This window comes from Oncorhynchus masou, chromosome 12, assembly GCF_036934945.1.
Source record: "Oncorhynchus masou masou isolate Uvic2021 chromosome 12, UVic_Omas_1.1, whole genome shotgun sequence".
In the NCBI taxonomy this organism is placed as follows: domain Eukaryota; kingdom Metazoa; phylum Chordata; class Actinopteri; order Salmoniformes; family Salmonidae; genus Oncorhynchus; species Oncorhynchus masou.
In genome coordinates, this window is record NC_088223.1 from 19551548 (window position 1) to 19579068 (window position 27521).

The window sequence follows — 27521 nt, forward strand, 5'->3', positions numbered from 1 at the left end:
GGGTAGGGAAGGAGGCAGAGAGAGGCCCACCACCAACAGATCAAGGTTGCATCCCAAATGGCACCCGATTCCCTTCGTAGTGCACTACTTTTGACCAGCGCTTATAGGGAACGGGGTGCCATTTGGAACACAGATAAGAACTACTCCCCACAGTAACATGTCTTTCCTGCCCTGCTCTCTCTCCACAGTCGTGTCAGTTATCAGCATCTGCCACACAAAGGCTTTAAAGGGACACGCTCTCTTTTTTCCTAGTCGACAGGCTGCTACACCGCCTACAATGCCTCAGTGATTTAACTTCTCTCTGTGGAACTTTTCACTGTTCTGAGGCCTGTTGGTGGTTGATTTAGAAGAGAAACCAATGATGCTGAACCATTGCATCCTCTGTCAGGGATATCAGGTGTATTTTCTCAGTGCCCATGTGTCATGTTGTACCTGTTAAGACTGTGTCTGAATGTCCATGTGTCCTAACAGGATATGATGTACCAGCTGCTGCAGGGGTTGGACTTCCTGCACTCACACCGTGTGGTTCACCGGGACCTGAAACCCCAGAACATCCTGGTCACCAGTGGAGGACAGATAAAACTGGCCGACTTCGGTCTTGCCAGAATATACAGCTTTCAGATGGCCCTGACCTCCGTGGTGAGAACCTTACTGTTATACACCTGTTATAAACCTCTTATAAACTGTTAAAACACCAGAATATACAGCTTTCAGATGGCCCTGACCTCCGTGGTGAGAACCTTACTGTTATACACCTGTTATAAACCTCTTATAAACTGTTAAAACACCAGAATATACAGCTTTCAGATGGCCCTGACCTCCGTGGTGAGAACCTTACTGTTATACACCTGTTATAAACCTCTTATAAACTGTTAAAACACCAGAATATACAGCTTTCAGATGGCCCTGACCTCCGTGGTGAGAACCTTACTGTTATACATGTGTTATAAACCTCTTATAAACTGTTAAAATACCAGAATGTACAGCTTTCAGATGGCCCTGACCTCCGTGGTGAGCATTTTAACATTATACCAGTACCAATCTCATTCCCTGACACTTCCGCTCAAATGCTCAAAGAGTCTGTTGGACCAATGCGTCAAACTTTGCCTTCTTTGAGCCATGCATACAGTGGGGCAAAAAAGTATTTAGTCAGCCACCAATTGTGCAAGTTCTCCCACTTAAAAAGATGAGAGAGGCCTGTAATTTTCATCATAGGTACACTTCAACTATGACAGACAAAATGGAGAAAATAATTCCAGAAAATCAATCATTTTTAATTAATTTATTTGCAAATTATGGTGGAAATTAAGTATTTGTTTACCTACAAACAAGCAAGATATCTGGCTCTCACAGACCTGTAACTTCTTCTTTAAGAGGCTCCTCTGTCCTCCACTCGTTACCTGTATTAAGGGCACCTGTTTGAACTTGTTATCAGTATAAAAGACACCTGTCCACAACCTCAAACAGTCACACTCCAAACTCCACTATGGCCAAGACCAAAGAGCTGTCAAAGGACACCAGAGACCTGCACCAGGCTGGGAAGACTGAATCTGCAATAGGTAAGCAGCTTGGTTTGAAGAAATCAACTGTGGGAGCAATTATTAGGAAATGGAAGACATACAAGACCACTGATAATCTCCCTCGATTTGGGGCTCCACGCAAGATCTCACCCCATGGGGTCAAAATGATCACAAGAACGGTGAGCAAAAATCCCAGAACCACATGGAGGGACCTAGTGAATGACCTGCAGAGAGCTGGGACCAAAGTAACAAAGCCTACCATCAGTAATACACTACGCCGCCAGGGACTCAAATCCTGCAGTGCCAGACGTGTCCCCCTGCTTAAGCCAGTACATGTCCAGGCCCGTCTGAAGTTTGCTAGAGAGCATTTGGATGATCCAGAAGAAGATTGGGAGAATGTCATATGGTCAGATGAAACCAAAATATAACTTTTTGGTAAAGTCTCAACTCGTCGTGTTTGGAGGACAAAGAATGCCGAGTTGCATCCAAAGAATACCATACCTACTGTGAAGCATGGGGGTGGAAACATCATGATTTGGGGCTGTTTTTCTGCAAAGGGACCGGGACGACTGATCCATGTAAAGCAAAGAATGAATGGGGCCATGTGTCGTGAGATTTTGAGTGAAAACCTCCTTCCATCAGAAGATGAAACGTGGCTGGGTCTTTCAGCATGACAATGATCCCAAACACACCGCCCGGGCAACGAAGGAGTGGCTTCGTAAGAAGCATTTCAAGGTCCTGGAGTGGCCTAGCCAGTCTCCAGATCTCAACCCCATAGAAAATCTTTGGAGGGAGTTGGAAATCTGTGTTGCCCAGCAACAGCCCCAAAACATCACTGCTCGAGAGGAGATCTGCATGGAGGAATGGGCCAAAATACCAGCAACAGTGTGTGAAAACCTTGTGAAGACTTACAGAAAACGTTTGACCTCTGTCATTGCCAACAAAGGGTATATAACAAAGTATTGAGATAAACTTTTGTTATTGACCAAATACTTATTTTCCACCATAATTTGCAAATAAATTCATAAAAAATCCTACAATGTGATTTTCTGGAATGTTTTTCTTCTCATTTTGTCTGTCATAGTTGAAGTGTACATATGATGAAAATTACAGGCCTCTCTCATCTTTTTAAGTGGGAGAACTTGCACAATTGGTGGCTGACGAAATACTTTTTTTGCCCCACTGTAGGCATTGGCTTAACCGGCTTGATCCAGTGTTAATTTTGACACTTTTTTTCCGATTTTGTCTAGTCTTAGTCATTTTGACTAAAATATCATTAAGTCTTAGTCACATTTTTGTCATTTGAATACTGATTTAGTCTAGTTATTGTAAAAAATTATGAAAACACTGGGCCATTTTAGTCAACTAAATACCCTTTCATTTTAGTTACATTTTAATCATATCACATTTGTATTGCCTCATTAACCTATAGTAAACAAATCACTGACTCCCATAAGCTTCGGAAAGTGTGTTCGGAAAGAATTCAGACCCCTTCACTTTTCCCACGTTTTGTTACGTACAGCCTTATTCTAAAATGTAGCGCCGATATTATGGGTAATATGTTTTGAATGGTAATGGCTTGAATCAAGCCGTTTCTCCCAGGAACAGAGGGAGACTTGGCTAGTACTTTGGCTACAGAACCTGGTTTTGAAATGCAGTGGCGAAAGTGTGAGGGTTGAGCAGGACTACAAATTTAAATACTTTTCTATACTCTAGGGAGAGAAAAACATAGCTAGACTGTTGTTTTACTATTAAACTTAATGCTGCTATTGTTTTTCATTTAGTAAAACTAAAAACTATTGTAGTGAGATTTTAGCCACAGAGATAATTTAGTATCGTCATAGTCAACTGAAATGAAACATATTGTAACGACCCTGGGTTTATAAGCGCGGAAATCGACCGCTTGAGCATGCTTTTGCGGTACAGTCGATAGCGCGCCGCACCCCGGGCTCGAAGGTCGAAGGCCCTGCTGTTTCATTACAATATATATATATTTTTTTTTTTCTCTGTCTATTTAGTTAGTTATCATCTTGTAAATTAACACAGAAAAATAGGTATTTGGTGAATATTTTAGTCACTATTTTTGTTGACGAAATGACCGCTGGATTAATCTACCAACCAATCATCTCCCACAACACCTTCCCCCTAACCCTTCCCCGTACGCTAGCACACCTCAAGCACAGAGCCATGCCTCGCAGTTGTTGTGTTTCGTTGAAATTAAATGATGATAAATACTTTACTCAGTAAGGTTAATCCCATAGAATTCTACGGTCACTCCAACTAAGGCTAACTTTGAATTGTTGCTGTACCAGATTTATATGTGCTGTTCACAATAGCCTAGGTATGAGGTTATACCAGCTTATACCAGTTTCTGGCTTAAAGGATATATAATAGACTAAGTCAAATACTTTTTGGAAATTATTCGAGGCACTTGATTTTCCTTGGGTTGCACTTTTTGTACTATTCCATTGGTTCAATTATACATGGAAAACCAAACCTCCCAAAATATTTCACATACTTGACACAAGTCTGTTACATATAGCCAGCGTGATTCCTCTTCCTACAGGCTCACAAGCCAGACCCCATAGTCTCAAGCAGCATACGTCTGATTAATATCAGGTGATTAGATAACAGATAGTTAAGAGATGACATTACAGAGGTTATGTATGGGGATTGTGTGTGTTACTTCCCAATGTAAAGAATCTTTTTTTAAGAATATCTAACCCAGCCCTCTCCAACACAAAATATTTGTTCTTCTGGGACAAACGACTGGCTTCAGACCCTTCTTCTGAAAACCTGATCTCCCTATTTTTCTCCTCCTCCCTCCTTCTCTTCCTTCACTCTTTCTGTCCATCTTTATCTAATTTTCTGCTCCTCTGCTACCGGTCGGTTGGTGCGCTCTTATTTCTCCAATTGGGTGAACTTCCACTTACTGTGTGTGTGCGTCCCAAATGGCACCCTATTCCCTTTAGTGCACTACTTTTGATCTGGACCCTGTGGTAGTGCACTAAAGGTGATAGGGTGCCATTTGGGATGCTGAGAAGAAGTCACCCTTTACCCAGTGGCCTCTCTCTCTGTCTCTCTCTCTCACTCACTCTCTCACATCAAGACATTGGGATGTTCTATGGCCTCATGTCCCAATGTTTTATAGTCTCACTCTCACCTCCCACTCAGGATACTTCTCTTCTCATTGGTCGACCAGCTCAGTAAAACATAGCCTGTGTTCCAATTGGCACGCTATTTCCGATATAGTGCACAGTTGGGCTTATGGGTCCTGGTCAAAGAGGGAGAGAGACAGAATGAGAGAGAGACAGAACGAGAGAGAGAAGGCAGGATGGTCTCCTGGGACACAGATGAAAAGCGGCTAATGTGATGTAGCGGGCACTGAAAGGGCACCAGCCTGCACGGCAGAGAGAAGACCAGTAGACGATATGGGGTGTGCAGAGTGAGAATGAAGGAAGGGCTGAAGAGACACAAGTCTCAGGAATCCCTGAAGTGGACGTGACAAGGATGAAATAGACAGTGAGGGAGGGAGCCTGGCGGGGGGACGGAGAGAGATTGAGTCAGCGATACCACCCCCCCCTTAATCCTCCTCCTCCTACCCTTCTTCCATCAAGGCTTTGAAGTGGGACTGTCTTGCACTGGGCTCTGATGTCCAGAGATAGCAGGACAGAGGATGACAGAGCGAGGGAGAAGGTCTGAAAGGGATGGAAGCACGGAGAGATGAGACGTTATTAGATTAGCAGACCTTAACAAGGGTATTTCAGGACTAACTGAGGACATTCATTTATCTGTGGGAATAGTGATCTGAATATACAAATATGTATACTATTATATTACTTATACAAAGTAAAGATGGCCAAATATAACCAAGGGAGGCATTGTTGTTTCATTTCTAAATGTTTGAGGATCAACTTTATTAAGCACTACCTAGAGAAATGAACAGACAGTCAAGTTAAGATGTGTCATCCAATGTGTACCTGGCCTGGCCAGACTCAGTCATGCTGTCAGTCGGGGTCTCGCTCTGTGGTTCTATTAGCTGGTTTCAGTTATTTTATGATAGACGGGGCATGGCAACATTTTGTTAGGTTGACAGTTAAAGCTTCTGTTCTGGAAATTCACCTGGGAATCCACCTTAGGCATCAGTGACAGAAATACAGATCCTGTGTGTGTGTGTTTGTGTGCTTGCGTGTGTGTGTGTGGGGGTTCCAGATTAATGTTCCTGTATGTGTGCGTGTGTGCGTGTGTGTGTGCGTGTGTGTGTGTGTGTCTGGAATCTCCCTATCTCCCTCCCCAGTGATGTTTCCTCTGGCTCAGATAAAGAATGCCCTGCTGTGACTGTGCTCTCAGTCAGTATGCAAAAACATAACCCATTCACAGAGACACAGTACACACACACACACACACACACACACACACGCGCACGCGCACACGCACACGCACACACACACTCATAGTAGGATTTGTACCTTTCTGTCCGATGATAGAGGATGATACCTGCCAGTTACCAACACACTGAGGATGGCCTGTCTAGTTATAAAGGGGCACAGTTACAGGCAGAAGGGGCAGCGAAGCAGCCCAGGTACATACAACTCATTACCACACCTGGCTCCGCTTGACTCATTCCAAACTACCCAGGGCACTGAGAAATGCTGTCTCTGAATAGAAGATGTGTCTGTTCTGTCTCCATCACAGTCAGGATATGAATCAACATGATTCATATTCTGCTTTCTTACAGAGTATATGAGAGCTGAATTTGCATAAGGTTCAAAAAGGGCCTCTTTTGGATTTTCCTTTCCTTAACTGAAACTGGTTTAATTCAGAAAGGCAGTTGACGGTTTATGACAATTCAACTTCTCTTTTATGTGTTGCATGTGTGTGTGTGTGTGTGTGTGGTGTGTGTGTGTGTGTGTGTGTGTGTGTGTGTGTGTGTGTGTGTGTGTGTGTGGTGTGTGTGTGTCTGATGGGGTTGCTGCATCCCTCAGAGGCCCCCTGACAGTTCCTCCCCTGAGTGAAAGGGGGACTCGGGGACCACCCATCGGGTGGCGCGGGGGTGCAGATCAGGCTGACCCTGGGAGTAGCTGGGGGTCCAATGCTTTGTTTGTTGTTTTACAATGACCTCAGCCTCCTGACACCTGATTGTCTGTCTCTGAGTGACAAGCCAATGTGTAAAGCTGCAGAGTTAAGCTGATGGCTTAGGAAAGAGGAAAAGAGACAACCATGTCCTTTTTCCTCCCATCAAACTGAGTATTATCAACCTTTTGCTTTTCTTATAAGCACATGCAGCACATTGAGGGGAAACATGTTTGTTTTTAATGTATTTTGGTCCCTAAATCAAAAGCTATGAGATCTTGTCCCCCGCCGCAAGACGCTTTGGCCACACCAGAACAAACTCCTAATGGTCGGTTTCCTCAAGGCATATTTAGAACCATATAGTGGCTCATTATTATAATTGATTCGGCCTGTGGGGGTTTCCCTGTCCGTCCATTCATACCACGGCCAGTCGTTATAATGGGAAGCAGACTGACTGGATTGTCCCATGAATGGAATTAGGCACACGCACGCACACACGCACGCACACACGCACGCACACACGCACGCACACACGCACACACACACACACACACACACACACACACACACACACACACACACACACACACACACACACACACACACACACACACACACACACACACACACACACACACACACGCTCTCTCGGGGAAGCATCATGTGCACTGCGTTGCTTCATTCCCAGTGATTGTTGTTACATATTTGCAGCTACCAAAATAAACAGTGGTTGTTGTAATACCCAGGGTGAAGAGACATATATACAGGTGTTAGTGTGGGGTATGTTTCTCCACATAGATACAGGTGTTAGTTTGGGGTATGTTTCTCCACATAGATACAGGTGTTAGTGTAGGGTATGTTTCTCCCCATAGATACAGGTGTTAGTGTGGGGTATGTTTCTCCACATAGATACAGGTGTTCGTGTGGGGTATGTTTCTCCACATAGATACAGGTGTTAGTTTGGGGTATGTTTCTCCACATAGATACAGGTGTTAGTGTAGGGTATGTTTCTCCCCATAGATACAGGTGTTCGTGTGGGGTATGTTTCTCCACATAGATACAGGGAACATTCAGAACAAGCCAGCGGGTGCAAGCAGCAAGCTGACCTGAGAAGTGGGCGGCTGGTCGGTCGCTAGGTGTTGCCAACATGAGGAATTCATTCCGTTGGCCGGGCAGGAAGTGACAGACTCCAGATGACTCCCACAACAACAACACTACTTGTTGTCGCCGGGCAGCACGAAAAGTGTAGCCTGGTCCCAGATCTGTTTGTGCCCTCTTGCCAGCTCTGTGACAATGACCAAACAGATATGGGACCAGGCTACACTTTTCCTGTCTGACATTGTCGCCGTACGCTGCGCGGCTCCACAACAAGTAGTGTTGAATTAGATGAGGTCAGTTTGAGTGTGAAAAACTCTAAGTAAGCACGATTGCACACATTTCAGTTCAACTATGAGTGTGGGTGGGGAAACCACTTACCGTTTGTTTACTCACCACTTTTAGTCATTTTAGGATCCAGATTTTGATGAGAAACCAGTTACATGTCTCTTATTCAATGACTCAGTGCTTTCTATTTTCACTTTTTTGAATTCCCCATGACCCTATCTTGAATTTCATGGCCATGCCAGTAATGATAAGTAATCAATACATTTATCAGTACGTTCCATGTCTCTTGAGACCCAGTACCTCAACAGACAACATCAGTCTAATCCACTACTGTGTGAGAATTGAGGAAAAAATAAAACGCTTTAAAATGAATTTCTCAGTCATAGCCAAGGATGAATCTCATTGGAAGGTTTTGTCTGACTCCAGTCCTTTATGTTCTCACTGCCAGACAATGTGCTTCCACTCTGGACAGACACTCAGGCAACAACTCAGCTTAGTTTGGAAAGGGAAAAACCCCACACATCATGCAGCAGAGCACATGCAGCCCTCTCTGGGAATGTTTAGATATCTCCTCAACGGAAAAAGGAAAACTTCCCTCTTTCTCTCCTCTCTCTCCATATGCTCCAACTGCAGCGGGAGAAGAGGGCTGTCCCCAAACACACGCACACACACACACACACACACGCACGCACGCACGCACGCATGCACGCAAACACACACACACACACACACACACACACACACACACACACACACACACACACACACACACACACACACACACACACACACACACACACACACACACACACACACACACACACACACACACACACACACACACACACACAGGCAGCGGTGGAGAGCACAATGCACAGTGAACGTCTTATTTGGTATTTCCTGTGTAACCCCTACAGCCAGCCAGCCAGGCAGCGCACCCCCTGCACTTCAGGCCCCATCTGTGTTAATTGTTGACGGGCTCTTGGCCACAGTTCAGGTCGAGAAAAGGGGGAATGATTGGGGGGGTGGGGGAGTGTGGAGGTTAATGGCATCTGGATATTAAAGCCTTGCCTGTAACAGCAAAGAAGAAAATAAAATGACAGCATATATGAGGAATTTTCCAACTAATGATGTGCGGATGTGGTAGCTATAGCACTGAGGGGAAAGAGGCTGACTGTGCTGTCTTTGTTCGCTGGGAGAGGGCCCCATGCAGCATTCCTGTACGCTGTGCATACTTTGGCAACTGTTGCGCTCCATTTTATAACTGTATACAGTTTATGCTGCGGCTGCTCTCTACTGTAAGCTTGTGACTAACTCTGAGTCTTCTTTCCTTTCTTGGCCTGCGGTGAGGGTATTGTTGTTGTCTTTCTTGGCCTGCGGTGAGGGTATTCTTGTTGTCTTCCTTGGCCTGCTGTGAGGGTATTGTTGTTGTCTTTCTTGGCCTGCTGTGAGGGTATTGTTGTTGTCTTCCTTGGCCTGCGGTGAGGGTATTGTTGTTGTCTTTCTTGGCCTGCTGTGAGGGTATTGTTGTTGTCTTCCTTGGCCTGCTGTGAGGGTATTGTTGTTGTCTTTCTTGGCCTGCTGTGAGGGTATTGTTGTTGTCTTCCTTGGCCTGCTGTGAGGGTATTGTTGTTGTCTTTCTTGGCCTGCGGTGAGGGTATTGTTGTTGTCTTCCTTGGCCCTTCGGTGAGGGTATTGTTGTTGTCTTTCTTGGCCTGCGGTGAGGGTATTGTTGTTGTCTTCCTTGGCCTGCGGTGAGGGTATTGTTGTTGTCTTTCTTGGCCTGCTGTGAGGGTATTGTTGTTGTCTTTCTTGGCCTGCGGTGAGGGTATTGTTGTTGTCTTCCTTGGCCTGCTGTGAGGGTATTGTTGTTGTCTTTCTTGGCCTGCGGTGAGGGTATTGTTGTTGTCTTCCTTGGCCTGCTGTGAGGGTATTGTTGTTGTCTTCCTTGGCCTGCTGTGAGGGTATTGTTGTTGTTTTTCTTGGCCTGCAGTGAGTGTATTGTTGTCTTTCATGTCATTTTTCTTTTGAAAGAGTAAAGGTTAAAAGTCAAAGTGACTGTTGAAAATAGTGGTGTCTACTGGCTATCTGACTGCTGAGCTTACTTTCTAAACAGGACATGTTTAGCATGAGGAAGTATCTATCTAAACAGGACATGTTTAGCATGAGGAAGTATCTATCTAAACAGGACATGTTTAGCATGAGGAAGTGTCTATCTAAACAGGACATGTTTAGCATGGTGAAGTGTCTATCGAAACAGGACATGTTTAGCATGAGGAAGTGTCTATCGAAACAGGACATGTTTAGCATGGTGAAGTGTCTATCGAAACAGGACATGTTTAGCATGGTGAAGTATCTATCTAAACAGGACATGTTTAGCATGGTGAAGTGTCTATCTAAACAGGACATGTTTAGCATGGTGAAGTGTCTATCTAAACAGGACATGTTTAGCATGGTGAAGTGTCTATCGAAACAGGACATGTTTAGCATGAGGAAGTGTCTATCGAAACAGGACATGTTTAGCATGGTGAAGTGTCTATCGAAACAGGACATGTTTAGCATGGTGAAGTATCTATCTAAACAGGACATGTTTAGCATGGTGAAGTGTCTATCGAAACAGGACATGTTTAGCATGAGGAAGTGTCTATCGAAACAGGACATGTTTAGCATGGTGAAGTGTCTATCGAAACAGGACATGTTTAGCATGGTGAAGTATCTATCTAAACAGGACATGTTTAGCATGGTGAAGTGTCTATCGAAACAGGACATGTTTAGCATGAGGAAGTGTCTATCGAAACAGGACATGTTTAGCATGGTGAAGTATCTATCTAAACAGGACATGTTTAGCATGGTGAAGTATCTATCTAAACAGGACATGTTTAGCATGGTGAAGTGTCTATCGAAACAGGACATGTTTAGCATGAACAGGACATGTTTAGCATGAGGAAGTGTCTATCGAAACAGGACATGTTTAGCATGGTGAAGTGTCTATCTAAACAGGACATGTTTAGCATGGTGAAGTGTCTATCTAAACAGGACATGTTTAGCATGGTGAAGTGTCTATCGAAACAGGACATGTTTAGCATGAGGAAGTGTCTATCGAAACAGGACATGTTTAGCATGGTGAAGTATCTATCTAAACAGGACATGTTTAGCATGGTGAAGTGTCTATCTAAACAGGACATGTTTAGCATGGTGAAGTATCTATCTAAACAGGACATGTTTAGCATGGTGAAGTATCTATCTAAACAGGACATGTTTAGCATGAGGAAATGTCTATCTAAACAGGACATGTTTAGCATGGTGAAGTATCTATCTAAACAGGACATGTTTAGCATGGTGAAGTGTCTATCGAAACAGGACATGTTTAGCATGAGGAAGTGTCTATCTAAACAGGACATGTTTAGCATGGTGAAGTGTCTATCTAAACAGGACATGTTTAGCATGGTGAAGTGTCTATCTAAACAGGACATGAAGTGTCTATCTAAACAGGACATGTTTAGCATGGTGAAGTGTCTATCTAAACAGGACATGTTTAGCATGGTGAAGTGTCTATCTAAACAGGACATGTTTAGCTATCTAAAACAGGACATGTTTAGCATGGTGAAGTGTCTATCTAAACAGGACATGTTTAGCATGGTGAAGTGTCTATCTAAACAGGACATGTTTAGCATGGTGAAGTGTCTATCTAAACAGGACATGTTTAGCATGGTGAAGTGTCTATCTAAACAGGACATGTTTAGCATGGTGAAGTGTCTATCTAAACAGGACATGTTTAGCATGAGGAAGTGTCTATCGAAACAGGACATGTTTAGCATGGTGAAGTGTCTATCGAAACAGGACATGTTTAGCATGGTGAAGTGTCTATCTAAACAGGACATGTTTACTCAGTGCCTCTTTGCTTGACATCATGGAAAAATCAAAAGAAATCAGCCAAGACCTCAGAAAGAAAATTGTGGACCTCCACAAGTCTGGTTCATCCTTGGGAGAAATTTCTGAACGCCTGAAGGTACCATGTTCATCTGTACAAACAATAGTATGCAAGTCTAAACACCATGGGACCACGCAGCCATCACACCGCTCAGGAAGGAGATCCGTTCTGTCTCCTAGAGATGAACGTACGTTGGTGCGAAAAGTGCACATCAATCCCAGAACAACAGCAAAGGACCTTCTGAAGATGCTGGAGGAAACAGGTACAAAGTATCTATATCCACAGTAAAAAGGAGTCCTATATCGACATAACCTGAAAGACCGCTCAGCAAGGAAGAAGCCACTGCTCCAAAACAGCCATAAAACAGTCCGACTACGGTTTGCAACTGCACATGGGGACAAATATCGTACTTTTTGGAGAAATGTCGTCTGGTCTGATGAAACAATAATAGAACTGTTTGGCCATAATGACCATCGTTATGTTTGGGTGAAAAAGGGGGAGGCTTGCAAGCCAAAGAACACTATCCCAACCGTGAAGCACGGGGGTGACAGCATCATGTTGTAGGTGTGCTTTGCTGCAGGAGGGACTGGTGCACTTCACAAAATAGATGGCATCATGAGGCAGGAAAAATATGTGGATATATTGAAGCAACATCTCAAGACATCAGTCAGGAAGTTAAAGCTTGGTCGCAAATGGGTCTTCCAAATGGACAATGACCGCAAGCATACTTCCAAAGTTGTGGCAAAGTGGCTTAAGTACAACAAAGTCAAGGTATTGGAATGGCCATCACAAAGCCCTGACCACAATCCTATAGAAAATGTGTGGGCAGAACTGAAAAGGCATGTGTGAGCAAGGAGGACTACAAACCTGACTCAGTTACACCAGCTTTGTCAGGAGGAATGGGACAAAATTCTCCCAACTTATTGTGGGAAGCTTGTGGAAGGCTACCTGAAACGTTTGATTCAAGTTAAACAATTTAAAGGCAATGCTACCAAATTTCTATTTGAGTGTCTGTAAACTTCTGACACACTGGGAATGTGATGAAAGAAATAAAAGCTGAAATAAATCATTCTCTCTACTATTATTCTGACATTTCACTTTCTTAAAATAAAGTGGTGATCCTAACTGACCTAAGACAGGACATTTTTACTAGGATTAAATGTCAGGAACTGTCAAAAACTGAGTTTAAATGTAGTTGGCTAAGGTGTATGTAATCTTGAGACTTCAACTGTAGAAACTCTAAATGGCCCTGAGGAAGACACAGGGATGCCGAGACGTTGGTAAATACCCATTACATTTCTGGGAGTTTAAATATGGAGTGTGTGACTTTCTTTATCGGCATTTTGTCCTTCGCCAAACGTTTGGTGGAACTGGTCCTTTTAAAGGTGTCAGCCCATCTGGGCGGGAGCGCTACATGGTAGAAAAGAATGTGGCCGCGGGCCACATGGTCAAAAGTATTGCACTACATAGAAAATAGGGTGCCATTTAGGGTGCCATTTGGCACGCAGCCTGTGTTGAAGGCAGGGGCCTTTCATCCTGAGATTCCTTTGAGAGAGAGAATGTAAACACGGGACCCCGGCCAAGCCCATCAGCCAAGCTTACGACTAATCACATTGTGTCTCGATTGTTTTAATTCCACAGGGGATATCAAAGAGAGACGCTGGCTGGGGAAATAGTGGAATAGTGCTGGGTTGGGGTGGGTGGATAGTACTGGCTGAGGGGGAGAAGGGGGGATGGAGGTAGTTTAAGGTTCTATTAACAGGGCACAATGCCTGCCCAATGATCTCTTTAGCGCTCCACACTGGTCCAGTCTTTAACAGTACAGTTGTACTGGACACAGCGCTGCGATGGAGAGAGAGAGAGACAGAGGGAGAGAGAGAGAGAGAGACAGAGGGAGAGAGACAGAGGGAGAGAGACAGAGACAGAGGGAGAGAGAGAGAGAGGGAGAGAGAGAGACCGAGGGAGAGAGAGAGAGCGTGAGAGAGAGAGAAAGACACAGAGGGAGAGAGAGAGAGAGAGTGTGAGAGAGAGAGGGACAGAGGGAGAGAGAGAGAGAGGCATAGGAAAAGAGAGAGGCAGAGGGAAAGAGAGGGAGAGAGAGAGCGTGAGAGCGAGAGAGACAGAAGGAGAGAGAGAGACAGAGGGAGAGAGAGAGAGAGACAGAGGGAGAGAGAGAGAGAGACAGAGGGAGAGAAAGAAACAGGGAGAGAGACAGAGAGAGAGAGAGAGAGGGACAGAGGGAGAGAGAGCGAGGGGCATAGGAAGAGAGAGAGGGAGAGAGAGAGGCATAGGAAAAGAGAGAGGCAGAGGGAAAGAGAGAGATAGAGGGAGAGAGAGAGCGTGAGAGTGAGAGAGACAGAGGGAGAGAGAGAGGCATAGGAAAAGAGAGAGAGATAGCGTGAGAGGGAGAGAGAAAGGGGGAGAGAGAGAGAGAGGGAGAGAGAAAGGGGGAGAGAGAGAGGCATAGGAAAAGAGAGAGGCAGAGGGAAAGAGAGAGATAGAGGGAGAGAGAGAGCATGAGAGTGAGAGAGACAGAGGGAGAGAGAGGGAGAGAGAAAGGGGGAGAGAGAAAGGGGGGGAGAGAGAGAGAAAGGGGGAGAGAGAGAGGGAGAGAGAGCACGTGAGAGGAGAGAGACAGAGGGAGAGAGAGAGGCATAGGAAAAGAGAGAGGCAGAGGGAAAGAGAGAGATAGAGGGAGAGAGAGAGCGTGAGAGCAAGAGAGACAGAGGGAGAGAGAGAGGCATAGGAAAAGAAAGAGGCAGAGGGAAAGAGAGAGATAGAGGGAGAGAGAGAGCGTGAGAGCGAGAGAGACAGAGGGAGAGAGAGAGGCATAGGAAAAGAGAGAGGCAGAGGGAAAGAGAGAGATAGAGGGAGAGAGAGAGCGTGAGAGCAAGAGAGACAGAGGGAGAGAGAGAGGCATAGGAAAAGAGAGAGGCAGAGGGAGAGAGAGAGCGTGAGAGTGAGAGAGACAGAGGGAGAGAGAGAGGCATAGGAAAAGAGAGAGGCAGAGGGAAAGAGAGAGATAGAGCGTGAGAGTGACAGAGGGAGAGAGAGGGAGAGAGAAAGGAGGAGAGAGAGAGAGAGGGAGAGAGAAAGGGGGAGAGAGAGCGCGTGAGAGGAGAGAGACAGAGGGAGAGAGAGAGGCATAGGAAAAGAGAGAGGCAGAGGGAAAGAGAGAGATAGAGGGAGAGAGAGAGCGTGAGAGCGAGAGAGACAGAGGGAGAGAGAGAGGCATAGGAAAAGAGAGAGGCAGAAGGAGAGAGAGAGCGTGAGAGTGAGAGAGACAGAGGGAGAGAGAGAGGCATAGGAAAAGAGAGAGGCAGAGGGAAAGAGAGAGATAGAGGGAGAGAGAGAGCGTGAGAGCGAGAGAGACAGAGGGAGAGAGAGGCATAGGAAAAGAGAGAGGCAGAGGGAGAGAGAGAGAGTGAGAGAGACAGAGGGAGAGAGAGAGGCATAGGAAAAGAGAGAGGCAGAGGGAAAGGGAGAGAGAGAGGCATAGGAAAAGAGAGAGGCAGAGGAAAAGAGAGAGAGAGAGGGAAGCAGAGGGAAATAGAGAGAGATGCAGAGGGAAAGAGGTGAGAAGGCGAGGCAGAGGGAGAGAGATGGAGGCACAGGGAAAGAGAGAGAGAGAAAGAGGCTGAGGGAAAGAGCGATAGAGAGGCAGAGAGAGATGCAGAGGGAGAGTGAGATAGACAGAGGGAAAGAGATAGAGACAGAGAGACAGAGGGAGAGAGAGAGCCAGAGGGAAAGAGAGGGAGAGAGAGGTAGAGGTAGAGGGGAAGAGAAAGAAAGGCAGAGGGAAAGGGAGAGTGAGAGAGAGAAAGGCAACAAAAGAGAGAACGAGAGGGGCAACATGAGAGGGAGGAAGGCGGATGTGCTCGGTCAGTGGAGCTTGCCTTGCCTTGGAGGATCTGTTGCATGGCTGCTTTCGGTGCTGCCTGTTCTGCCTGTGCTGCCTGTTCTGCCTGTGCTGCCTATTCTGCCTGTCTGCCTATGCTGCCTGTTCTGCCTGTGCTGCCTATTCTGCCTGTCTGCCTATGCTGCCTGTTCTGCCTGTGCTGCCTATTCTGCCTGTTCTGCCTATGCTGCCTGTTCTGCCTGTGCTGCCTGTGCTGCCTGTTCTGCCTGCCTGTTTGCCATTTCCTCTCCAGTGTGTAGCAGAGAGCGAGTTGGGCCAGACGGGATGGATGCTCTCAGCAGAAAGGAATGCCCAGAATGTTGTCCTTTAATCTGGAGTCAGCCAGCCCAGGACACGGCTGCTTTAACTGACCGCCTCTGTTCTGTTAGCAGGCAAGCAGCAGCTCCACACAAGCAGAGCTAAAGGAGAGGCCTGCATACCTGTCAGTCAGGCTACAGTCCCAGCCCCCTGTCCCTGGCCTGCACAGACATGGGAGAAGTAGAGGAGATGGAGGGTGGGAAGGAGGCACAGGGGGGAGAAAAATAATAGAGAGAGAGAGAGAGAATGGGGAGGGAGGTGAGATGGGTGGGGATATACAGTCCTGGTCAAGTTTTGAGAATGACACAAATATTAATTTTCACAAAGTTTGCTGCTTCAATGTCTTTAGATATTTTTGTCAGATGTTACTATGGAATACTGAAGTTTAATTACAAGCATTTCATAAGTGTCATGGGCTTTTATTGACAATTGCATGAAGTTGATGCAAAGAGTTAATATTTGCAGTGTTGACCCTTCTTTTTCAAGACCTCTGCAATCCGTCCTGGCATGTTGTCAATTAGCTTCTGGGCCACATCCTGACTAATGGCAGCCCATTCTTACATAATCAATGCTTGGAGATTGTCATAATTTGTGAGTTTTTGTTTGTCCACCCGCCTCTTGAGGATTGACCACAAGTTCTCAATGGGATTAAGGTCTGGGGAGTTTCCTGGCCATGGACCCAAAATATCAATGTTTTGTTCCCCGAGCCACTTAGTTATCACTTTTGCCTTATGACAAGGTGCTCCATCATGCTGGAAAAGGCGTTGTTCCTCATCAATCTGTTCCTGGATGGTTGGGAGAAGTTGCTCTCGGAGGATGTGTTGGTACCATTCTTTATTTATGACTGTGTTCTTAGTCAAAATTGTGAGTGAGCCCACTCCCTTGGCTGAGAAGCAAGCCCACACATGAGTGGTCTCAGGATGCTTTACTGTTGGCATGACACAGGACTGGTGGTAGTGCTCACCTTGTCTTCTCCGGACAAGCTTTTTTCCGGATGCCCCAAACAATCGGAAGGGGGATTCATCAGAGAAAATGACTTTACCCCAGTCCTCAGCAGTCCAATCGATGTACCTTTTGCAGAATATCAGTCTGTCCCTGATGTTTTTCCTGGAGAGAAGTGGCTTCTTTGCTGCCCTTCTTGACACCAGGCCATCCTCCAAAAGTTTTTGCCTCACTGTGCGTGCAGATGCACTCACACCTGCCTGCTGCCATTCCTGAGCAAGCTCTATACTGGTGGTGCCCTGATCCCGCAGCTGAATCCACTTTGGGAGACGGGCCTGGCGCTTGCTGGACTTTCTTGGGCGCCCTGAAGCCTTCTTCACAACAATTGAACCGCTCTCCTTGAAGTTCTTGATGATCCGATAAATGGTTGATTTAGGTGCAATCTTACTGGCGGCAATATCCTTGCCTGTAAAGCCCTTTTTGTGCAAAGCAATGATGACGGCACGTGTTTCCTTGCAGGTAACCATGATTGACAGAGGAAGAACAATGATTCCAAGCACCACCCTCCTTTTGAAGATTCCAGTCTGTTATTCGAACTCAATCAGCATGACAGAGTGATCTCCAGCCTTGTCCTCGTCAACACTCACACCTGTGTTAATGAGAGAATCACTGAACTGATGTCAGCTGGTCCTTTTGTGGCAGGGCTGAAATGCAGTGGAAATGTTTTTGGGGGATTCAGTTTGCATGGCAAAGAGGGACTTTGCAATTAATTACAATTCATCTGATCACTCTTCATAACATTCTGGAGTATATGCAAATTGCCATCATACAAAGTGAGGCAGCAGACTTTGTGAAATTAATATTTGTGTCATTCTCAAAACGTTTGGCCACGACTGTAGAAAGAAAGTTAGAAGATTTTTTACAAATTAGATCAGTATGATAACAGCCTTGATGAATATATTTTCTTAAAAGCGTAATCTGGGATTCAAACAATCAAATCAATCAATCAAATGTATTTTATAAAGCCCTTTTTATATCCGCAGTTGTTTCAAAGTGCTATACAGATACCCAGCCTAAAAGACCAAGCAATGCAGATGCAGAAGCACCGTGGCTAGAAAGCCATAAACCTAGGAAGAAACCTAGAGAGGAACTGAGGGGTGGCCAGTCCTCTTCTGACTGTGCCGGGTGGAGATTATAAGAGGACATGGCCATTAAGGCCAGATTGTTCTTCATGATGTACAAATGTTCATAGATGACCAGTAGCGTCAAATAATAATCACTGGTTGTAGAGGGTGCAGCAATTCAATACCTCAGGAATAAATGTCAGTTGGCTTTTCATAGCAGAGCATTCAGAGGTCGAGACGGCAAGTCCGGGAGAGAGGGAGAGAAAGAGTCCAAAGAGTAGGTCCGAGACAAAGTAGCACATCCGGTGAAACAAGTCAGGGTTCCATAACCGCAGACACAACGGCAGAACTGGATCCTGACGTCTGGTCCTGGGGCTCCTAGAGAGAGACTGAGGAGAATTAGAGGGAACAAGTCAGGGTTCCATAACCGCAGACACAACGGCAGAACTGGATCCTGATGTCTGGTTCTGGGGCTCCTAGAGAGAGACTGAGGAGAATTAGAGGGAACAAGTCAGGGTTCCATAACCGCAGACACAACGGCAGAACTGGATCCTGATGTCTGGTTCTGGGGCTCCTAGAGAGAGACTGAGGAGAATTAGAGGGAACAAGTCAGGGTTCCATAACCGCAGACACAACGGCAGAACTGGATCCTGACGTCTGGTCCTGGGGCTCCTAGAGAGAGACTGAGGAGAATTAGAGGGAACAAGTCAGGGTTCCATAACCGCAGACACAACGGCAGAACTGGATCCTGACGTCTGGTCCTGGGGCTCCTAGAGAGAGACTGAGGAGAATTAGAGGGAACAAGTCAGGGTTCCATAACCGCAGACACAACGGCAGAACTGGATCCTGACGTCAGGTCCTGGGGCTCCTAGGGAGAGACTGAGGAGAATTAGAGGGAACAAGTCAGGGTTCCATAACCGCAGACACAACGGCAGAACTGGATCCTGACGTCTGGTCCTGGGGCTCCTAGAGAGAGACTGAGGAGAATTAGAGGGAACAAGTCAGGGTTCCATAACCGCAGACACAACGGCAGAACTGGATCCTGACGTCTGGTCCTGGGGCTCCTAGAGAGAGACTGAGGAGAATTAGAGGGAACAAGTCAGGGTTCCATAACCGCAGACACAACGGCAGAACTGGATCCTGACGTCTGGTCCTGGGGCTCCTAGAGAGAGACTGAGGAGAATTAGAGGGAACAAGTCAGGGTTCCATAACCGCAGACACAACGGCAGTACTGGATCCTGACGTCTGGTCCTGGGGCTCCTAGAGAGAGACTGAGGAGAATTAGAGGGAACAAGTCAGGGTTCCATAACCGCAGACACAACGGCAGAACTGGATCCTGACGTCTGGTCCTGGGGCTCCTAGAGAGAGACTGAGGAGAATTAGAGGGAACAAGTCAGGGTTCCATAACCGCAGACACAACGGCAGAACTGGATCCTGACGTCTGGTCCTGGGGCTCCTAGAGAGAGACTGAGGAGAATTAGAGGGAACAAGTCAGGGTTCCATAACCGCAGACACAACGGCAGAACTGGATCCTGACGTCTGGTCCTGGGGCTCCTAGAGAGAGACTGAGGAGAATTAGAGGGAACAAGTCAGGGTTCCATAACCGCAGACACAACGGCAGAACTGGATCCTGACGTCTGGTCCTGGGGCTCCTAGAGAGAGACTGAGGAGAATTAGAGGGAACATGACTAAGTTCACACAGTAACCAGATAGGACAGGAGAATTTAAGTTCACACAGTATCCAGATAGGACAGGAGAATTTAAGTTCACACAGTAACCAGATAGGACAGGAGAATTTAAGTTCACACAATAACCCGATAGGACAGGAGAATTTAAGTTCACACAGTAACCAGATAGGACAGGAGAATTTAAGTTCACACAATAACCAGATAGGACAGGAGAATTTAAGTTCACACAATAACCAGATAGGACAGGAGAATTTAAGTTCACACAGTATCCAGATAGGACAGGAGAATTTAAGTTCACAATGATAGACTGACCATAACCCCCCCGGCACATAAGATATTGCAGCATAGATACGGGAGACTGAAACAGGGGGGTCAGAGGACATCCAAGCTTTCACCCTGCTTCTTTTTGGGGATATATACCATTCATTTAAAAGTCCAAAAAGTGATGTATCAATCCCAAATTGCCCCTTTAAGATGTACATGTTGGGGCGGCAGGGTAGCCTAGTGGTTCGAGCGTTGGACTAGAAACCCGGAAGGTTGCAAGTTCAAATCGCCGAGCTCACAAGGTACAAATCTGTTGTTCTGCCCCTGAACAGGCAGTTAACCCACTGTTCCTCGGCCGTCATTGAAAATAATAATTTGTTCTTAACTGACTTGCCTAGTTAAATAAAGGTAAAATATAAATCTTTTTTTTAAATGTTGAATTGGTCATTCCTTTTTCCACAATCAGAAGTCTTCATGTCTTGAATGAGTTACTGTTCAGCTGCTCCGATATTTCACAGAGTAGATCCTGATTTATAGAGGGAGGCCGACCGATGTGTTTTATGGAGAGAGAGAGTGAATGGTCTGTGTGCAGCGTGCTAATAGACAGAGACATAGGACAGAGGTGTATATGCTCCCTTGGAATACAGAGAGATGTACTGTATGTGTTTTACAGACATGTAAGGATTATATAAAGAGATGTGTAGATATTTTATAGAGAGAGGAGAATCAAAGGACGGGTCATCTTGAGCAGTACTGACAGTGGCCTGACGTTTTCTGGGTTTGCCTAAAGGCCCTGAGGCTTGGAAAGGGAAAGTGTTTTTGTGTCACTTCCACTTTGTACATGCAGCGTATTATTTCTTCAGGAATGCCAAATGATTGCCCTTTAACCATTATAAAGTGTGCATAGTTGTAATATAGAACAAAAGGAATACTCTGAATGTATCCCGAATGGTGCCCTATTCCTTATGTGGTTCACTACTTTTGACCAGGGCCCATAGGGGACACAAACACTTGACTTGCGTGATGAATAACCTTAGCTGAGACCTGAAGACTTGAGTTTGCTCCCTGGACTAGTACCTAGGCCCTAGGTGTTTGCTCCCTGGACTAGTACCTAGGCCCTAGGTGTTTGCTCCCTGGACTAGTACCTAGGCCCTAGGTGTTTGCTCCCTGGACTAGTACCTAGGCCCTAGGTGTTTGCTCCCTGGACTAGTACCTAGGCCCTAGGTGTTTGCTCCCTGGACTAGTACCTAGGCCCTAGGTGTTTGCTCCCTGGACTAGTACCTAGGCCCTAGGTGTTTGCTCCTGGACTAGTACCTAGGCCCTAGGTGTTTGCTCCTGGACTAGTACCTAGGCCCTAGGTGTTTACTCCCTGGACTAGTACCGAGCCCCTAGGTGTTTGCTCCTGGACTAGTACCTAGGCCCTAGGTGTTTGCTCCTGGACTAGTACCTAGGCCCTAGGTGTTTGCTCCTGGACTAGTACCTAGGCCCTAGGTGTTTGCTCCCTGGACTAGTACCTAGGCCCTAGGTGTTTGCTCCCTGGACTAGTACCTAGGCCCTAGGTGTTTGCTCCCTGGACTAGTACCTAGGCCCTAGGTGTTTACTCCCTGGACTAGTACCGAGCCCCTAGGTGTTTGCTCCCTGGACTAGTACCTAGGCCCTAGGTGTTTGCTCCTGGACTAGTACCTAGGCCCTAGGTGTTTGCTCCCTGGACTAGTACCTAGGCCCTAGGTGTTTACTCCCTGGACTAGTACCGAGCCCCTAGGTGTGTGCTCCCTGGACTAGTACCTAGGCCCTAGGTGTTTGCTCCTGGACTAGTACCTAGGCCCTAGGTGTTTGCTCCCTGGACTAGTACCTAGGCCCTAGGTGTTTGCTCCCTGGACTAGTACCTAGGCCCTAGGTGTTTGCTCCCTGGACTAGTACCTAGGCCCTAGGTGTTTACTCCCTGGACTAGTACCGAGCCCCTAGGTGTTTGCTCCCTGGACTAGTACCTAGGCCCTAGGTGTTTGCTCCCTGGACTAGTACCTAGGCCCTAGGTGTTTGCTCCCTGGACTAGTACCTAGGCCCTAGGTGTTTGCTCCCTGGACTAGTACCTAGGCCCTAGGTGTTTGCTCCGCAGGCCAATGCAGTCTTGTGGTGCTCAGGGGTCAGGGTTCAAGTCCAGCTAGTCACACTCCTCTGACGATCATTGCTGTACCTGGTGTATGTATGCCATACCAAACACATGGCGATCTGGGACCAGGAATTGTCTCTCTAAAGGCACAAGTCATTACTGTGTGTTGCAGCAAGTCTTCTCCGGGCCAGTTCTGCATGGTAACAACACTTACTGCAATGCACTTCCTGCTGTGTCTGTCTGTGGCCTAGCCTTCGAATAACAGCGGATATACGCACTTAAACACTCACATCAGTTAGCATTGACTATGTGGTTCTTCCTAGAAGTCTGCTTCTAGCTGCTTTGTGGTGTTTGAAATAGATGTCACCTGCAGAATCAGCAGGCTTCTGTCTCTCCCTTTGAGAAACATAACCACAGGAAAGAGTGATTGGGTTTGATATCGTACACATTTATTTATGTTTTATCGGAGTGATCTATGTCTCTCTATTTGTGGTGGTATGTTCGGTAATTTCATTTGAGACCTTTTTTGGTCTGAAATATGAAAGCTCGCATCAACACTCAATTCAGTTGTATACAATGTGGTTATGACGTAGAGCTGTGGCAAGAGAGAGAGATCGATATATGCTGTAAGAAAGCAAACATGAAATGAAATCCCATTCATTGTCATGCAGAAGATGATCCTGCCAATTGGGCAGTGCAACCACCATTTCATTCATCTTTTTTCTCAACTCCCCCTCACTACTCAAAAATCTTCAATGGCCTGCCTGAGTCATGTGCATTTCATCTTAGGTCACGTGACAAGAGCTAACCAACACTGTTCTCTGCTTTGACTTCCTCTCCATTTCCACTAAACCAGGGAGAATGATCTGAAATAGTGTCTCCAGAAATAGCATCGGACCATTCTATCAGTTCGCATTTTTTAAATCCACATAATCAACTTCTTCACAGACCAACACCAGTGAACTCTGTCTCTCTTCACAGACCAACACCAGTGAACTCTGTCTCTCTTCACAGACCAACACCAGTGAACTCTGTGTCTCTCCACAGACCAACACCAGTGAACTCTGTCTCTCTTCACAGACCAGCACCAGTGAACTCTGTGTCTCTCCACAGACCAACACCAGTGAACTCTGTCTCTCTCCACAGACCAACACCAGTGAACTCTGTCTCTCTTCACAGACCAGCACCAGTGAACTCTGTCTCTCTTCACAGACCAACACCAGTGAACTCTGTCTCTCTTCACAGACCAACACCAGTGAACTCTGTCTCTCTTCACAGACCAACACCAGTGAACTCTGTCTCTCTTCACATACCAACACCAGTGAACTCTGTCTCTCTTCACATACCAACACCAGTGAACTCTGTGTCTCTCCACAGACCAGCACCAGTGAACTCTGTCTCTCTTCACAGACCAACACCAGTGAACTCTGTGTCTCTCCACAGACCAGCACCAGTGAACTCTGTCTCTCTTCACAGACCAACACCAGTGAACTCTGTCTCTCTCCACAGACCAACACCAGTGAACTCTGTCTCTCTCCACAGACCAACACCAGTGAACTCTGTCTCTCTTCACAGACCAGCACCAGTGAACTCTGTCTCTCTTCACAGACCAACACCAGTGAACTCTGTCTCTCTTCACAGACCAACACCAGTGAACTCTGTCTCTCTTCACAGACCAACACCAGTGAACTCTGTCTCTCTTCACATACCAACACCAGTGAACTCTGTCTCTCTTCACATACCAACACCAGTGAACTCTGTGTCTCTCCACAGACCAGCACCAGTGAACTCTGTCTCTCTTCACAGACCAACACCAGTGAACTCTGTGTCTCTCCACAGACCAGCACCAGTGAACTCTGTCTCTCTTCACAGACCAACACCAGTGAACTCTGTCTCTCTCCACAGACCAACACCAGTGAACTCTGTCTTCCAAATACCTAATGCAAGTCTGGTAGATAACTTAATAACTAAAAACTATGTAGGATTTCCACTCAGACTCGGAACCAGATAAGTATATAAACCAGACATAATCTACCAAACCTAACTGAGTGACCATATTATTTGACCCAATTATCTGAAGTAATGTTCATCATCCCAAAGGTACAGTCCACATTAGCAAGGTCAAAGTTGAACATACAACCTCGTAGTAACTGGTGTACCCAACCGCGGGGCAAGCTCAGCTGTTCAGCATTGTTCATCGTTCTCACTGTGTTGGACAAACATGCAAGGCATTTGGGTACTAATCCCAAGGACCCCATTTCTGCCTTTGCTTACAAACATTGGTCTTTGCTGACACTTTGATAATCAGAGAGAGAGAGCAGCGGCTGCCGGGTCCTCGGGCCAAACGACCGCCGTAGGAAAAACTGGAGAGGGGAAAGCACCTGGAAGCAGTCCACGTTCTGGTGAGGGGTCACTGAGTTTTGTCTGGAGGCTTTCCCTACTGTAGCTGTTAACAATTCTGCTTTTCCTGTGGGGTAACAGTCAGTCGACACAGCTCCCAGCAGAGGACAAGCACAGGGTTAGAAATTGGGAGACGTGTGGGGAGCAGCTCTGGCACAAAATGTCTGCCTGCCTGCTTATTTCCTAGTTGGTTGCTACTACATAGTAGAGCAAGTAGTGCAAGAGGTGTTACACACTTCCTCCCAAAGCACTGCAAAGCACTTTCAAACCAGATGTTTGTGGGGGGAACGCAATATTAATACAATTTAGTAACATTATTCTAAGAGCCAAGAGTTGTACTGGGGTTTGTTTGAGTATGACAGCTGCCTGATAAAGTTGTGTTAATCCTGTGAAAGCAGATGATCTAGTTGTAATGGACACACACACACACACACACACACACACACACACACACACACACACACACACACACACACACACACACACACACACACACACACACACACACACACACACACACACACACACACACAGGGACCAGTACTGAGTTTCCTGATGGCTCACTATGGAAACACTGTGTGATCTGGGCACACCAAAACAGGAGCGCTCCCAGAGACCTGCTCTGCCAGTTATGATTTCATACCTTATGTAACCCTGGGACAGGGACACAGAAACGTTAGCCCTTCCGTGTGTGTGTGAGAGCCAGCTTACAAACAGTTTGGGCGTGTGTGTGTGTACCTGTGTGTGAGTGTGTATGTGTGTGTGTGTGAGAGAGAGAGAGACAGCCTACTAACAGTGTGTGTGTGTGTGTGTGTGTGTGTGTGTGTGTGTGTGTGTGTGTGTGTGTGTGTGTGTGTGTGTGTGTGTGTGAGAGCGTTCTCAGGTAAAACACTTAGAGAGAGAGAGGACTGTGAGGGTGAAGGGAGGAATGTGTCTCAGGTATTAGAAATGCTTGAGTCTCCTCCTCCTTTTTTCCCCTCCTTTACTCCTCTCTTTCTCTCCTCCGTTACTCCTCAACTCCTCTCTTCCTCTCCTCCTTTACTCCTCAACTCCTCTCTTCCTCTCCTCCTTTACTCCTCAACTCCTCTCGTTCTCTCCTCCTTTACTCCTCAACTCCTCTCTTTCTCTCCTCTTTCCATCCTCCTTTACTCCTCTCTTCCTCTTTTCTCTCCTCCTTTACTCCTCTCTTTCTCTCCTCCTTTACACCTCTCGTCCTCTCTTTCTCTTGTCCTTTACTCCTCAACTCTTCTCTTTCTCTCCCCCTTTCCTTCTCAACTCCTCTCTTTCTCTCCTCCTTTACTCCTCTCTTTCTCTCCTCCTTTACTCCTCCCTTTCTCCTCCCTTTCTCCTTTTCTCTCCTCCTTTACTCCTCAACTACTCTCTTCCTCTCCTCCTTTTCTGCTCCCTTCCTCCCTTTCTCTCCTCCTTTACTCCTCTCTTCCTCTCTCTCCTCCTTTACTCCTCAACTCCTCTCTTTCTCTCCTTCTTTACACCTCTCTTTCTCTCCTCCTTTACTCCTCAACTCCTCGCTTTCTCTCCGTTACTCCTCAACTCCTCTCTTCCTCTCCTCCTTTGCTCCTAATCTCCTCTCTTCCTCTCTTTCTCTCCTCCTTTACTCCTCTCTTCCTTTACTCCTCAACACCTCTCTTTCTCTCCTCCTTTACTCCTCAACTCCTCTCTTTCTCTCCTCTTTCTCTCCTCCTTTACTCATCTCTTCCTCTCTTTCTCTCCTCCTTTACTCCTCTCTTCCTTTACTCCTCAACACCTCTCTTTCTCTCCTCCTTTACTCCTCAACTCCTCTCTTTTTCTCCTCCTTTACTCCTCCTTTACTCCTCTCTTCCTTTACTCCTCAACTCCTCTCCTTCTCTCCACCTTTACTCTTCAACTCCTCTCTTTTTCTCCTCCTTTACTCCTCTCTTCCTCTTTTCTCTCCTCCTTTACTCCTCTCTTCCTTTACTCCTCAACTCCTCTCTTTCCTCCTTTACTCCTCAACTCCTCTCTTTCTCTCCTCCTTTACTCCTCTCTTCCTTTACTCCTCAACTCCTCTCCTTCTCTCCACCTTTACTCTTCAACTCCTCTCTTTTTCTCCTCCTTTACTCTTCTCTTCCTCTTTTCTCTCCTCCTTTACTCCTCTCTTCCTTTACTCCTCAACTCCTCTCTTTCCTCCTTTACTCCTCAACTCCTCTCTTTCTCTCCTCCTTTACTCCCCTCTTCCTTTACTCCTCAACTCCTCTCGTTCTTTCCTCCTTTACTCCTCAACTCCTCTCTTTTTCTCCTCCTTTACTCCTCTCTTCCTCTTTTCTCTCCTCCTTTACTCCTCTCTTCCTCTCCTCCTTTACTCCTCTTCCTCTCTTTCTCTCCTCCTTTACTCCTTACTCCTCTCTTTCTCCCCTCCTTTACTCATCTCTTCCTCTCCTCCTTTACTCCTCTCTTTCTCTCCTCCTTTACTCCTCAACTCCTCTCTTTCTCATCTCCTTTACTCCTCTCTTCCTCTCTTTCTCTCTTCCTTTACTCCTCTCTTCCTCTTTTCTCTCCTCCTTTACTCCTCTCTTCCTCTTTTCTCTCCTCCTTTACTCCTCTCTTCCTCTCCTCCTTTACTCCTCTCTTTCTCTCTTCCTTTACTCCTCTCTTCCTCTCTCTCCTCCTTTACTCCTCTCTTCCTCTCTTTCTCTCCCCTCTTCCACTCTTTCTCTGCTCCTCTCTTCCTCTCTTTCTCACCTCCTTTACTCCTCTCTTCCTCTTTTCTCTCCTCCTTTACTACTCTCTTCCTCTCTTTCTCTCCTCCTTTACTCCTCTCTTCCTCTCTTTCTCTCCTCCTTTACTAATCTTCCTCTCTTTCTCTCCTCCTTTACTCCTCTCTTCCTTTCATC

General features: G+C 46.3%; 1 protein-coding gene across 1 annotated transcript in view; it reads left to right on the forward strand.

The window, feature by feature from the left end:
• LOC135549659 (cyclin-dependent kinase 6-like) overlaps positions 1–27521 on the forward strand; it is a 99156-nt gene that overhangs the window by 20133 nt on the left and 51502 nt on the right. The window contains exon 4 of the mRNA XM_064979834.1: positions 472–639. Within this exon, the coding sequence (XP_064835906.1) occupies positions 472–639 (168 nt within the window). The remainder of the gene's footprint in view (positions 1–471; positions 640–27521) is intronic.